Genomic DNA, 15,231 nt, shown 5'->3' on the forward strand with positions numbered 1-15,231 from the left:
GTGTAAAGCGTCTTTCGTCCGCCTTCTCCCCAATAATATACACACACCGCCCCCGCCTTTTCTACCCAGACAATCACTCCATTATTCTCAAACTTCTCCTAACTTGCACCGCAAGCGCATTTTAGCGCCAGGACACTCATCTCTCTCCTGGTTTCGCACAATTCCTCCATAAACGCTCAATTCCAAGAATCAGGGTCAGTATAATTAGAAGAAACAGAAGATGGGAACCAAGGTAACCGAAGAGCTAGTCTCCACCGTCCGATCAATCGTAGGCTGTGATTTCTCCGATATGGACTTAATCAGAGCTCTCCACTTGGCAAAAAACGACCCCACCGCTGCAATCAACATCATCCTTGATACCCCGAATTTTATTTCCAAACAAAAAAACCTAACCCCCGAAACCCCAAATCCAAAATCTAAAACCGTACCCTACAAGCCACCAAATTTTGTCGTTAAAGATAACGGAAACCGTAACTCGAGCCAGAATTTAGAAGTCAATTGCGTTGAAAACGACGCGAGTGACAGCACTGTTGGTGATAATGGGAGTGTTTCGGGTTTGGTCGGGAGTGAATGGTGGTTTGTTGGTTGCGGTGAAGTGGCGGGGTTGTCGACGTGTAAAGGGAGGAGAGTGAAGGCTGGTGATGAAGTGGATTTCACATTTCCTTTGAAGAGTAAAAGTTCGATTTCGCCTTCGCCTTCGCCGGGTAAGGGTTCTGGGAGGAGAAGGCAGACTGCGACAGCGTGCTCAGAGATTGTTAGGTTTTCTACGAAAGATAGTGGAGAGGTATGTTCATCATTTGTTTTGACTCAATTGGGTGATTTATGGTTAATCCAAAAGTAATTACTTTTAGAATGAAAATTATGTGATACTTCACACTGTTTAATGCACTGTAAAGAAATGTGAGTAATGCTGGGGGTGGTGTTTAGATGATGCATAAACGTGAGTTTTATGTGCTGTGTTGTGATTTTTTGGCAGCTTGGTCGAATACCTAATGATTGGGCACGGTGTCTTTTGCCGCTTGTTAGAGATGGAAAGGTCAGGATTATGGGATGTTGTAAATCTGCTCCTAACGTGCTAGGCATAATGGATACAATTCAATTATCAATAAGGTGAGGTAAACTTGCAAATGTCGGGGTTTAATTTATTTCACGAAGTTGTGCCTTTTGTTTTTGTCATCTTTTATCACTGAGTGTGCAAGTTAAATTTAACAATTCATAGTCTGCTTCATCATATTTGTGAAATTACAAAATATCAATGATGGTTGGTTGCTTTTTTATGCTATGATACTTTGTTCACTTACAGTTTCTGATAAATCCGAACCTTGTCCCAGTGTATACTTGAATAGTGTAATGTTCCACAAGCACCACCAGACCTCACTTAAAGCAGCTGCCAATTCCACTGAAGAAACAATCGGTCATCCTCTTTCAATCCTTTTCTGCTTGCTTGGCCTGACCCCTTTTAAGAAGGTTGATAGTCTGTCACTTGACTCCGCTCTGTTATTGTTTCTTTAAAGCTGAATGTGGAACTTGTGAATTTTGCTACAGGATGGTTTTTTCTTTTTACAAATAAGATAAGGGTTTTGTCTCTCAAATATGATAATGATTTTTTTTCATAATTAGGCAGAATTTACGCCTGCTGATTTGAACACAAGGAAGCGACCTCTGAACTCAAAGGTAAAAACGCAAGGACTTGTCCTTTCCAAACACCTTTCTCCTGTCATTGGATTTTTTTGTCACCACTTTTTAAATGAACAGGATGGTTCTGGTCTTCCCGTGTCATTGTTAAACGCCAACAAGTCTAAGAATCAATCTGGAAATGGAAATGAAATTGAGAATGAGGAGTCCATTTCAGATGCAGATCTTGAGAATATTGTTGGTGGTGGAGACAGCTCTGAGTTAGAGGTACTCATGTGCATGAGAATATTGTGTGTGTGGAGCTTCTGAATGCACATAACAGGTGACTTACTTGAAAATGGTTCTGATTTAGGAAATGGATCCTCCAAGTACACTCCAATGTGAGCTTCGTCCCTACCAAAAGCAGGCCCTACATTGGATGATTCAGCTGGAGAAGGGAAAATGCATGAATGAGGCAGCAACAACTCTTCATCCATGTTGGGAGGCTTATCATTTAGCAGACAAGTACGTCAGATTCTTGTAGCATTCAATATGTTACAATCACTCTGAGATGGGTATTAATAAGGTATCTGTTTTAAACAGGAGGGAGCTTGTTGTCTATCTGAATGTTTTTTCAGGTGATGCTACAATAGAGTTTCCAAGCACACTTCAAATGGCCAGAGGAGGAGTATGTATCTGTACATCAGCTTCTATTGAAACTTGAATATGTACCTATTTTGCTGTGTGCAGTGTCTTGACCAGATTATGATTTTGAAGATTCTGGCAGATGCTATGGGACTTGGGAAGACCATCATGACCATATCCCTCCTACTCACTCATTCATACAAGGACGGGTTATCAAATAGTCAATCTGGGAATCAGCTTTGCACTGGAGGTGGTTCAAGTGATAACTTAGACCTACATCCAAATCAATTGAACAAGGCAACAAAATTTTCAGGCTTTGATAAGTTGAAGCAAAAGAAGATGCTTGTAAACGGTGGCAATCTAATAATATGTCCAGTGACTCTTCTGGGCCAGTGGAAGGTATTTGTATTGCATTTTGGTACATAGCCTTTTCCTTTTTCACTTGCATTGTAGCATTTTGGTACTCCTTTTCACATGTCCGGGTTATCTTGTTATGCACTCTTTTGTTTATGAAAATGATCATTTGAGTGCTTTGTCAGGCGGAGTTAGAAATTCATGCCCAACCTGGTTCTTTGTCTGTTTATGTTCATTACGGACAAAGCAGAGTGAAGGATGCAAATTTTCTTGCCCAGAGTAATGTTGTAATAACTACATATGGAGTGTTAGCCTCAGATTTTTCAGCAGAGGTAGTTTTAAAGGCTCATTGTGTTAATGGGATTTTTTTCTTGACATATTGTGTGGAGAACCTTCTGCTTAACTGTTTGCTTTGCAGGATGCTGTAGGGAATGGGGGACTCTATTCAGTCCATTGGTTTAGAGTGGTTCTTGATGAGGCCCATACCATAAAATCCTCAAAAAGTCAAATTTCGATGGCTGCTGCTGCTCTGGTTGCTGATCGTCGTTGGTGTCTTACTGGGACTCCCATTCAGGTATGCTCTTATTTTGTAAATCCCAACCCTGATTTAATGGATCCCAACATCCCCTCCCTTTTTCAAATAGTCAGCAGGTTAAGGGTGTTTGTCTCATTATAAAAAAAATGATAAAATGTTAGATCTTTTCTAATAGGAGTAGCATTTTATATTATAGAGAAATTTGATTGCTTGAGTTCATCCATAAGGTATTCTATGGGATGAACCACTACCATAGACATCATGTTAATCAGCCAAAGTACAATAAACTTAATTCTGATTATTTTATTGTGATGTATCTGTAACTACGGGGTCAAAATGCCTTTGTTACATTTTTTTATTAGATGGTGCATATCTTTGTTAACTTCTCTTATTTGGAGTCTTTGAAGTTCTGAATTCTGGATTGGTGGATGAGCTCAAATACTTGATGGTGTGCCAACTGCTAGATATTGCATATGTTCAGTTTTTAATGTTTGAGCCACAAGGTTATATTGTGAGTGTAGCTTTTTGACACGTGTCATGCATTATCTATGAGCAATGCCCTCTCAATCACTTTGTTTTAATTTGGAGTTACATATGAACGCTCCTTTACTAAATTGGTTAGATAGGCGATACCTCGAGCTGGTGCGTGGAGCAGTTTTTGGACTCATAAGCATCAATATGATGTCAATGCACTTTGAAAATTTGTGTAGTTTGATTTTTTCAGCTATCTGCAGCTGATAGGACTTTTCTTTTCCTATAGATGAAAAATTTAATTTCCATTCCATCTTTTTTTTGGGTAGGGTCTTTAACTTGTAATTTTTATGCATCCTGACATGTAATTTTGTCATCTCAGAACAATGTGGAGGACATTTACAGCCTTCTTCGGTTTTTGAAGGTGGAACCTTGGGGAAATTGGGCATGGTAGGTCATTTATCTGTTTTTGGTTGCAAAAACTATAGAATTGGTTACAGTTAATTGGATAATAGTTTTGAATTCAAAGGTGACTTTTTATCCAAATAGTCCCATGGACATGTACTGCTATGGCGTAAAACTTAAGGAGAATCTCAACCAGATCACTGGTTGAGGTTTAAATTCTAATTTCTTCTCCAGAAATACTTGCTTCTTTCATTAGGAACATCACTTTTACAGTTTTATAATATTCATGTAGACAACTGCTGAGGCATATGAAAGAATATATTTTTTTTGTTGCTTGAAGCATTCTTGCATAAAGAAGATAGGAAACTCATGTCTTATGAACTTGATGTCTATGCATTTAATTTCTAGAAAATGTCACCCCGATCATATGCATGCATGTGTTTAATCTCATCATTGTTAAACATGTGCATGGATTATACATGCACTTCTCTTGGTAGGTTAATCATTTGTTAAAGTTCTGGGGATGTAGCATTCTTTCTGTTATTATCTTTTAGAGTTTTGTGGCAGGACAATTATGTTCATTAAATTGTTCCTATGTGTAATGTAGGTGGAATAAACTTGTCCAAAAACCATTTGAGGAGGGTGATGAGAGAGGGCTAAAGTTGGTCAAGTCCATCTTAAAACCTATTATGTTAAGGAGAACAAAGACCAGTCGAGATCGAGAGGGCAGGTGCAGCTAATGGCATATTACTTTGTCCCTTCTCTGCCTTCTATAGTTCTTCTCTTAAACTTTTTGACTGTCACAGGCCAATTCTAGTTCTCCCTCCAGCTGATGTTCAGGTGATTTACTGCCAACTAACAGAAGCTGAAAAAGATTTCTATGAGGCTTTGTTTAAAAAATCCAAGGTATACATATTTTACTGAATTTCGATTATTGTGTTTCATGTGATTATTTGATTATAGCTTTTCTTTCATGTCTTTTATATAACATACTGTTGGGCATCTTTCCAGGTTAAGTTTGATCAATTTGTTGAGCAAGGGCGGGTTCTTCATAATTATGCTTCTATTTTGGAATTACTTTTACGTCTTCGTCAATGCTGTGATCATCCGTTTCTTGTGATGAGGTGTGGACTGTACTGTCCTTAGCTTACTCCCAACTATCTTCCCTGCATACTAATGAATTCATTTTGAATGATAGAATGGTGGTTCAACAGAATTCGAGGGTTCTGGTTTATATATTGGCGTATGCATCAATCAATGTTCATTGAACATATCTGATACAGGAAAAAAAACTTTTCCACAATTTTTTTATTTGTATTAAGAGAAAGGATCACAGTTGTACTGCTATCTCTGAATGAATATTTTATTGTTTTCACATAAATGAATTAGTAATCAGTGAAACTTGATAATTTTCTTCCATAATCCTATCTCATTTCTCTTGATGGTTTTTTTTTTAAATGTATGCCATTATCAATTTGATTTTTTTTCCTTTTGCAATCACTTCCCTGTTGTTATTACATTGTGGAAAAAACTCTCCGCGAAGGAGATTGGTGGCTTGTAGATTAAGTATTGTGCATGTTTGTAGACTTGCCACTGCGTGGTTGGAAACCAACTGGTGCAGAGTTTTTCTTACACTGAATATTCTGTACATTAGTTTTGATATTGCTCTTTTTTTTTGATGTGAGAGAATTTGTTAAATTCTTTGTAATGGATGGCTTTGTGTGTCCAGTCGAGGTGATACGCAAGAATATTCTGATCTGAACAAGCTAGCTAAACGTTTCCTTAAAGGTGACCAGATTGTCCTTGAAGGAGAAGCAATAAATGTGCCTTCAAGGGCATACATTAAAGAGGTTGTGGAGGAGCTAAGTAAGGGAGAGCAGGGAGAGTGTCCAATCTGTCTCGAGGCATGTGAAGATGCAGTATTGACTCCTTGTGCTCATCGATTGTGTCGAGAGTGTCTCCTGGCAAGTTGGCGAAATGCTAGTTCCGGTTTATGTCCTGTTTGTAGGTATTTTTCAATTTTTGTTTTGCAACCACAGTTGTTTTTTAAGTTTTAAATTTACTGGTCTTGAAGTCCTATATTTGCTGGTCCTAGAATTTAAGAGTTGTTCATTTGTCCTTTTACAGGAAAGCCATCACAAGGCAAGAGCTTATTACGGCTCCGACTGACAGTAGATTCCAGATAGATATTGAGAAAAATTGGGTTGAATCTTCCAAAATTGTGGCTCTCTTGCAAGAACTAGAAATTCTTCGTTTGTCAGGATCTAAAAGCATTCTCTTCAGTCAGTGGACTGCATTTCTGGATCTTTTACAAATCCCTCTTTCCAGGTACCAGTTCTGAGCTGCTTGAAGAACTCATAGGATGTTTTTAGTTGTGAGCATTTCAGTGATGGACATTTCCACTGTGTGTGTGTCGGTTGGTGTTTACACTGGGGAAAGAGACTAACATGGTGTACATGGGATCCTGCTGGGACTGGCTTCACTATTTTAGAGGGACCTTCTTATCTTGTGCATCTATTTTATTATGCTCATGAAAATTTCAATAATTTTGTCCTGTCATGTGTATATTGTTCTTTATGAAATGGTGCCTTGAGTCACTGTATTTCATGCATTCAGTACTAATGGAGTTATCATTGTAATTCTTGCCAGGAGTAACATTTCATTTGTTCGTCTTGATGGGACTCTAAACCAGCAGCAGCGTGAAAGAGTTCTAAAGCAGTTTTCAGAAGATGACAGCATCCTGGTTTGTGAAGCTTTCTTTTGTTTTGTTCTCTTTCCTTTTCCCTTTTGTGATGGAAGCTGGGTATTGTATTTGGTAGTTTTGTAGACAGCTTGGACTTGATTATTTTGTGCATTTGTGCAATTAGGTATTGCTGATGTCACTGAAGGCTGGAGGGGTAGGGATAAATTTAACAGCAGCGTCCAATGCCTTTGTTATGGTATGCACAATGTTGAACTTCCTGTTATCTAAATTGTGGCAAGATTTTTCCTTAAATTTGCATTTTCATATGCCCATGTACAACCTTACTTATAACTGAAAACCTTACCATTATGTCTTGGATTAGAGTTAAAAGAAGCAGCATATTGTTACATTAATGCTTTTATTTTGATTAGGGGCTTGTAAAATGACTCTAGGTCACTTGTGATATGATTTTTTTTTGGTGCGCGCAATGTTTGTTTGATAAACATTTGCCCAACACTTTATGTTTTGTTGGTTTGCTGAGTGATCTTTTGCTGATTATTTACCTGAACATTTTATATAACCACCTGTATTTTTTCGTTCCAATGGTTTACACAATGGGTCAACCCACTTCTCCCTTGATTCCTGGGGATTAGATCCTGTCATCCCACTCGTCTATGCATTAGGAGAAGTGACTTTGTTAACTAAGCTAACTAGTAGCTGTGGATAACTGCATTTACAAGGTGTATTCTGTTAGGTAGATTTCTTTATTTGCCACACCAAAATTCTTTGTTCAGGTTCAGACTACCTTTTTTCTTCTGGCTGTTTGTTTATTTGGTTCAACCTGCACCACATGAACTTCCCTCCGGTTGTTACTCTTCCATCTTCACTATGCTTTTGGTTATGTAACTGGGACGTTATGCAAGAAACATTAATGTTCAAGTTTTTTCATAGGATCCATGGTGGAATCCAGCTGTAGAGGAGCAAGCTGTCATGCGTATTCATCGCATTGGACAAACTAAAAGAGTGATGATCAGGCGGTTCATTGTGAAGGTACATTTTTTCTTTGTTTTGTAACCCATGCAATTGGAGCTTATCAATTTTTTTGTCTGCTATGTTATTGACTCTGGCAGTAAAGCCTTTTCAAGTACCTGAATGGCTCAACCACTTAACTTTTTTTTTCCATGAAAGAAAATAAAGACAGACACTAGTAGCTTGTTTTGTACCTGTTCTGGGAATTTTAAGTTTGAAGGTCACTTGATCAGCGTCATTGTTTTCCACTATTTGAGTCACCCAGGGGCACTGATCTGTTTCTGACCTTTCAATAACATGACTGTTTGCACTCTTTTGAATATATCTGGATGGCAGGGAACAGTTGAGGAAAGAATGGAAGCAGTGCAAGCGCGCAAGCAGCTAATGATTTCAGGTGCCTTAACTGATCAAGAAGTTCGAACTGCGCGTATTGAAGAGCTGAAGATGCTGTTTACATAGATTAGTGATGTATATGGAGCTCTTCTGCGCTTATCTTGGCACCATTACTCTCAGGTGATCATGAGCTTCCAATACCAAGATGATTAGAGCCCAACAAAGTTATATGCCTTTCATATAGCAACCAGGACTTTGAAGGGGGCCGGGTATACCTTTGCTTAAGGCAACAAGATTTGATCTCTGAGGCAAAATTCCGTATGGGTTGCAATCTTGTCTTACTTGAAGCTTGCTCATCTAGTAAAAGGGTGGTCCTTTCGAGGCTGAAATGAAATAGAGCTGCTGGACATGGAAGGGAGACAGGGCCAATATTTCTGATCATTTTTTTTTAAATTATTTATCAAAGTCCAAAACTGAACTTGTGGATTTGGAATCCATTTACATTCAAGGGCAGATTCTCAAACACAGCCCGTTGTATATAGGAGGACGATTTTGGACAGGTGGGATGTAGAGGGAAAAGATCACCCCCCCAAATGTAACTTCTTGTTAGTTGATAGGTTTAACTCTGCACTATCCTGCATCAGCGACTGTATTATCATGTCTCCTAGAAAATGCAAAAAATTGTATTCTAATGTTAGAATTATGGTAAAGCCTTTGGCAATTTGGTTTGGGTGGTAAGCAAGTTTGTTTTTCATGCCGTCTCTCTTGTTAGATTTGAAGGTGTTCGTGAGTTTGCAAATCCCAAAATTATACCCTGCCTATTCAAATTTAAAAATTATGATAAAGACTTTAAGATCATAAAAGAAGATTGATTCCTCCTATTTTTAGGGCAAAGGAATTAAGGGGAAGGTACATTTGTATCTTCCTAGGCATCAAGAGAAAGGAAATTGGGCCTGATAGAGTGAGGCATGCTCATTAGTGGGCTTTTGTAACAAAAAAAAATTAAAACAAATGGGCTTTTGGTTCCAAAAATAAAATAAAACCCGACAGGATTATTAACGGCGCGGGTTCTTGTTAACGAGCTTCTCAACCCGAACCCGACCAGAAAAATTATCAGAAATTCAGAATCACTCTCTCCCCTCAAAATACAGGAAAGAAGCTGTGGACTTTGGGTGGCGGATCCATATATTTAGAGATGGAAACGGATCCAGAGCGGGAAGCAGCCTCTTCCTTGTCTTCAACAGCCAAACGGCGCTTATCTTGCACTACCTGCTTCGACGCGCTCTGGTTCTGCTACTGTAAGTACTTGCTGCAAAATCACAGTATAGTTATTTCTTGAATAAATATTTGATTAAATAACGAAAATCATGGGAATTATTCATCATTAATTAATAATTTTGGGGCAGCTCCAGTGCATCAAATGCAGCAATATTACAGGCTTGGACTTTTTGATAACTGTTCTCAGAAATGGAGTGATTTGGTCGACTGTTTGACTCTCAAGACTAAAAGATCTTCTCAAGTCCAGGTCTCTCTCTCTCTTTCAATTACTGCAAAGCTTTGTTTTATTTCCTTTTTAAAGCATATTTATACGCATAAAATTAAGGGTTCTTTAGCATTTATTCTTATCACTCTCTGTTAATGATTTCTTGTCCTGGTAGTATAATTATTGGGTTCTTTTTTTCTATGTATTTCTTCTTTTATTACTCATAAAAGCTTAGAAATTTGACTGTAAGGATCAAAACTCTATGGTAGAAGTCATTACAAAGTTCTTACTATAATTCTGAGGAAATATCCTTTGAGCATTCTTGATCCTTTTACTGCAAAAAATGGGTTCCAACCGCCAAATTCCAATGTTTGAATATGATTACTCATGCATGAAGGCGTCAATCTTCATCACTTTGTTTTCATATTGGAAGCCATAGTCATCTTTCTGGATCATTCCCGTGTTTAAGTTTTCTGTCTTGACTGTAATTTTGTGCATTTGTTGTATGATATTGATGTGAATGGGTCTGCATCTCATGTGCTGTCAAGTGTCAGCTGATGAGGATTGGGTCAAATAGCTTTTTTTTTTTTTTAATTTGTATTATGTTTGCTCAGTATTTTTTTGTTTGCAGACATCTTTGCTGTGCTTCCTTGAGTTCTGACTTTAGTTTATACACTTAGCCCCTTTGTCTGATTATTGTTGCCAATGTTCTCTCTCTTGGATGTGAATAGGGGGTTTTGTTTCTGTGGAATTTAGATCAAGTAGCTTGCAATGTGCAGAGCACAACTACCTTCTATGGTGCTTTAGGTCTTAGTTTGAAAGTTTCAAGCTTGTAGTGTCTGAATTTGTTCAACATTCTTGAACGTAAAACACCTTTTTTGTTGTTCCAGGATCAGGGGTTAAAAATAATGGTTCAGAGTTGGCATTAGTTATCGCAAAATAAATGGTTCTGAAGCGTTTGTTAGTTATTATGGTATGTAGCACCTAGAATAGATGCTGTGACTGTACAGAGAGGGACAGAAAACTTTATTGGAGCTTGCATATGCATATTTGATACATAGAGCTTAGGATAGCTACACCTGTGCAGCGAGGGAGAGAGAGCTTCAATGGATCTGATGTTTGCATATATAGTGCCTAGAGCTTAGATAATGTAACTGTACATAGAGAGGGAGAAAGAGTTTCAATAGACTTTTTAGGTTTTCAAACTCCTGTTTGAGTCTCTTGCAAGATGGTGTTTTTGGAATCTGGATAAGCTTTGCATTTTAGATCTTCTGAAGGTTTGAGTGACTCAGTGCAACAATGTTAGTCTTAACCATTGATTGATGAAATAAAGTTCATGAGTTCGCAACATAGTTTTGATTCACAGGTGTCATTCATGGAACAACTATGTGCACAGATTACTCCTTTTCTTCCAACCATTCTGCTTAGTTTATTTTCACTCTGCCCCTGAAAGTAACCTGCCAGAGTGGACTTTGAAATGCAGGAAATTCTAGAGGCTCGTGAGAAAGCCAAGCCCCACCTTTGGAAGCTGCGGACACCAGAAGAAGCATCAGTGCACTGGAGACAGCTGTTTGGACACTTGGATGATGAAGTGGAATGAAAACCCTAAATCACAGCTTTCTTTCTGAAGCAGATGGCTGTATTTTGTTTTTTTCTTTGTTTGCACTGTCCCCTATGGTTACCAAAATAATAGAATAGAAATTACTGAGACAGAGTATGCAGAACAAATCCATTGATCGATACAGGTAGGGGAAACATGATTTTGTTTGAGCTTATTTCATGTTGTTTTATAGTTAATAGAAATGGCCAATTAAACCGTTTGAGTTAGCTAGGTCCTGGAAGTAATGGTAGCCATATTATCTTAAATCCGATCCGTTTGTTTCTTCTCCATCGGCCTGAACTTAATTAAATTGCTGGTGTTCATGATGAAACTCTAGTGATCAGACTGCTGCTCTACCGGGTATTCTCTTTCATGGCAGTTCAATTCAATAACCTTTGTAGAGTGCTCCCTGCAACCCCTAATGTAAGACTGGTTTCAGTTACTTGTTGTGTTGATGAATGCTGATTCCGATGGAGAGAAAGCATCTGAGCCTCCTATTAATATTGAATCTGGCATATCCTGTGAGCATTTATTGTTGGTGCAGAGATTTTACTGCTCCACTTTTGCATGCATGCAGGCAGGGTCGAATTATTAGATACCAAAAATGTTTTGTGTTGATTCATTATTGTTGTTGTTGATGTTTTCTTTGTTGTTAGTTGCCTAGCTGTGCATGGATTATTTATAGGATACGTCTTTTTTTTTTTTTTTTTAGTATTTTCAGAGAATGTGTTTTCAAAGAAAGAGCTTCTGATATGAAAAAAGAAAAAGAAAGGTTACGTTTACTGCACTTAAAATATTTCCCTCATTTTCCATATTTGGTTTATTTAGAAAAAGGGAAAAAAAGTTTAAAATAATGGAAAACAACTTACAACTAAAATGCTTTATTTAAAAATATATTAAAATAATATAATTTTTTAATTTTTAAAATTTAATTTTGATATTATCACACTGAAACAATCTAAAACTATAAAAAAATTAATTTATAGTAAAAAAATTAAAATTTAGCCCAAACAAATACTAATATTGATATTTAGAAATGATTACTCTTTTTTTTCCTTAAAAAAAAGCTAAAACTGCAAAACAAATAAAATAATTGCTAATTTAACAGAAACAATAATGCAAAATATTTCCCTCATCTCATGTATTTGCCCTATCTTTTTCATGTATACCTATTTCACTAGTTGAGAACATCAAATTTATTGTATTTAGTGTCTAATATGGTGCATTATAAAGAGTTTTGATCCAATAAAACAATTTGTTTGAAATTCAAAAAATCAAATTTCAAAAAATAAATAGCAGCGTTATAAATATTACAGATTTTCCAGCTATATCTGGAAATAAAATCTCTTAAACATAATAAAAAAATCAGTTTTAGTCTTAAGCAAAATGATTATTTTATTGCTAAATAAATCAAAGATATTTCTTTTTTATATTATTAATTAAGGCAGATTCCCTTCCCCTTAAAGAGTTAAAAACCAGTAATTAATATTGTAACTCCAATATTTGTCCTTTTATTATAGAAAATAAATATTTTAAGGAATTAATTCTCTCTCTCTCTCTCTCTCTCTCTCTCTCTCAAAAGAAAAGGAAGAAAAGGCCCTTCTCTTTTTTCTTCCCTATATTATTGCATAGCAATCCCACTAAGCTCACAAGCAAGAAATTTCTCCAATATATAGGTTTCTTTCATGGCGCCTTTTCCACACCTTCAAAACCATTTTTCTTCCATAATCTCCTAATTTCTTCAGCAGAAAAAAAAAATATATATTCTTTTTTCTCCTCACGTGAGTTTAGTATAGTTTGTTCTTTTTTAGTTGCTATGGATTACATGGAAGAGAAGAACATCATAGTTTCTGATGAGACTCCTATAGTTACAACAAAGGATCATGCCCCGCCAGGGAGCCAGGTGGCAACAGGTGGTAGTGATCCTTCCCTAGAGCCAAACAACCCAGGTGGTGGTGTAGTGGGCGGCTCCGGAGGGTCAGGCTCAGAAGGTGTTGTTGAAAGCACCGTGAAAAGAAAGAGAGGAAGGCCTAGGAAGTATGATGTGGATGCAAACCTAGTATCATCACCGCCTCCGCCACAGGGCCTCTCTTCTTCTCTCTCGAGTTACGAGAAGCGGGGTAGAGGGAGGCCCCGTGGTTCTGGTAAACTGCAACTCTTGGCTTCCCTTGGTGAGTACTCAAAATCTGCAAATGCTTTTATAAGCAGTAGTTAACGTTATATTGCTTCCTTCCTTCCTTTCCTGTTTGGTTGGATTAATTGTTTGAATTTTTTTTCATATTTATTATATGCAAAATTTCTGTATTTTTATTAGTATTTGTTTCGTTTCTTTCTATTAAATCTTGATTGATGTTTAGTATCAATGCATGGTAGAATTGTAATGGAAATTTTGATTTGGTGTTAAGTGGATTAAACAATTAATATTTGGTTGGATGAACAAAAACATGATTGCAATTCCAATTTCGAAGAAAATTATTATTTTGAAATTGAATACACATGAAAAAAATTCAAGTTTAATTTCCTGTTGAAAGAGGAAGCTTAAAACTATCTTCTTCTTCTTCTTTTTTTTAATTTTTTTAAAAAGGGATATATATATAGTCTGATTCAAATCAAAATGTGTGATATATTGTGTATTACATTTTATTTTCCATCCCTCCTTTGACTTTTGTTGAAATTCTCTGTAAAGGTGGTTTTGCAGCAGAAACAGCAGGGGGGAGCTTCACCCCTCATGTAGTGCCTGTGTATACTGGAGAGGTACTGTAAAATATGTGAGAATTAATTAAGGTTTCTTAATTGTTCTTTTTGTATATTTGTATTTTTGCACTGCTTCCCATTGCTTGTCCTGTGTCAAGATGTTCTAATTCTGTTTTATGACCTGCAGGATATTGTTAGTAAGATAGTAGAATTATCTCAAAAGGGTGCTCGAGCAGTTTGCATTCTTTCTGCTACTGGTGTTGTCTCAAGTGTTATCATGCGTCAGCCTGGTCCTTCTGGTGGAATTTTGAGATATGATGTATGATATGATCGTACCTGAAAAAAACGAAACTCTTTTATCTTGTTTCTTTTCCTTTTTCTGATGTAGCTTCTGGTTAATTTTCCATTTGATCTAGGGCCGCTTTGAAATTCTATCTTTATCTGGATCATTCACTTTCGGCGAAACAGGAGGTTCAAATCGCAAAAATGGCATGCTAAGTGTTTCACTGGCTAAACCTGATGGAAGAGTTTTTGGTGGTGGTGTTGCAGGTTCTTTAATAGCAGCTGGCCCTATTCAAGTATGTTCTGCTTACTCATTTTTCTTAGAAAGCGTTCACTAGATGGCCGTGTCTCCTGTCAATTAAACTGACTTATCAGCTTGTTTGCAAATCTCACGCTAGGTTTGTTTTGATTTACCAGCTTGTTATTGCCAGTTTCAAGCAAAATATCGGCAGGGGGATTAAAAGGAGGCAATCTGCTGACCCTCCTGCTGCTCCCGGTCTGCCTGCCAATTCTGATGTAGGAAGGGTTCCTGTAAAAATCGCTGGAACCACAGATGGGGAAGATAATTGCACTACACCAACATCTGCACTTTCAGAACCAAGAAATGAAGAAGCAGGTAACACAGTCATTTCAAACCAACAAGCAAATACTGATTCCCAAAACAGTAGTGGTCAAAATGTCCTGCAGTCCCAAAAGCAAATACTGTTGGTGTCCCCCGGTTATGAAAATCTCTAGATTTGCATCCGTGACAGCATTTCTTCATAAATAACATTAAAACGTGGTGTTAGTTTGATATTTCTTCCTTTATTCTGCTAGCTCAAAGGCGTCAAAATCTTGTACCTTTTTATATCAGCTTAAGACAGAAACTACTCTTGCTGTCAATTGTCAGTTGTTTCTGATGCTTTTAGGAATTGAGCACTCTACATATTCAATCACTAAAGAAGAGTAAAACACGGGTATACATTTGGCTACTGATACTGTGAGCCAATTAGCCATTATGCCATTTAATCTAGTCAAACATTAGCGAATAACCTATATGTTTTGGCATCAAGAACTATTTGTCTGACTGCTGCAACTGCTGCTATAATCCCTATTGCTGAGAA

The 15,231-nt window shown here is 37.2% G+C and overlaps 3 protein-coding genes across 4 annotated transcripts; all 3 read left to right on the forward strand.

Moving 5' to 3' along the window:
* LOC133698362 (DNA repair protein RAD5A) lies at positions 1 to 8,823 on the forward strand. 2 transcript variants are annotated; one of them, XM_062121257.1, is made up of 20 exons: positions 2 to 784; positions 977 to 1,110; positions 1,332 to 1,467; positions 1,621 to 1,674; positions 1,756 to 1,902; positions 1,988 to 2,139; positions 2,218 to 2,302; positions 2,392 to 2,658; positions 2,799 to 2,945; positions 3,032 to 3,187; positions 4,002 to 4,069; positions 4,632 to 4,754; positions 4,831 to 4,930; positions 5,036 to 5,148; positions 5,754 to 6,032; positions 6,152 to 6,352; positions 6,674 to 6,767; positions 6,892 to 6,963; positions 7,659 to 7,757; positions 8,073 to 8,823. In XM_062121257.1, the coding sequence occupies exons 1-20, from the start codon at positions 221 to 223 to the stop codon at positions 8,193 to 8,195; spliced, it is 3,114 nt and encodes a 1,037-aa protein (XP_061977241.1). In that variant the 5' UTR covers positions 2 to 220; the 3' UTR covers positions 8,196 to 8,823. The 2 variants fall into 2 exon arrangements, with proteins under 2 accessions (XP_061977242.1, XP_061977241.1); XM_062121258.1 differs by lacking the exons at positions 6,674 to 6,767; positions 6,892 to 6,963; positions 7,659 to 7,757; positions 8,073 to 8,823 and having other exon boundaries at positions 1 to 784; positions 5,754 to 6,028; positions 6,152 to 6,287.
* Positions 8,824 to 9,147: 324 nt separating this feature from the next.
* Positions 9,148 to 11,418, forward strand: LOC133698927 (uncharacterized protein C227.17c). The gene is made up of 3 exons (XM_062122038.1): positions 9,148 to 9,367; positions 9,476 to 9,594; positions 11,036 to 11,418. Exons 1-3 carry the CDS (start codon positions 9,265 to 9,267, stop codon positions 11,150 to 11,152), a joined length of 339 nt encoding a protein of 112 aa, XP_061978022.1. The 5' UTR covers positions 9,148 to 9,264; the 3' UTR covers positions 11,153 to 11,418.
* A 1,550-nt stretch (positions 11,419 to 12,968) lies between these two features.
* Positions 12,969 to 15,010, forward strand: LOC133699388 (AT-hook motif nuclear-localized protein 10-like). The gene is made up of 4 exons (XM_062122619.1): positions 12,969 to 13,323; positions 14,005 to 14,165; positions 14,263 to 14,424; positions 14,546 to 15,010. Exons 1-4 carry the CDS (start codon positions 12,969 to 12,971, stop codon positions 14,861 to 14,863), a joined length of 996 nt encoding a protein of 331 aa, XP_061978603.1. The 3' UTR covers positions 14,864 to 15,010.
* The last annotated feature ends 221 nt before the right edge of the window (positions 15,011 to 15,231 follow it).

The sequence above is a fragment of the Populus nigra genome, chromosome 7, assembly GCF_951802175.1.
Source record: "Populus nigra chromosome 7, ddPopNigr1.1, whole genome shotgun sequence".
In the NCBI taxonomy this organism is placed as follows: domain Eukaryota; kingdom Viridiplantae; phylum Streptophyta; class Magnoliopsida; order Malpighiales; family Salicaceae; genus Populus; species Populus nigra.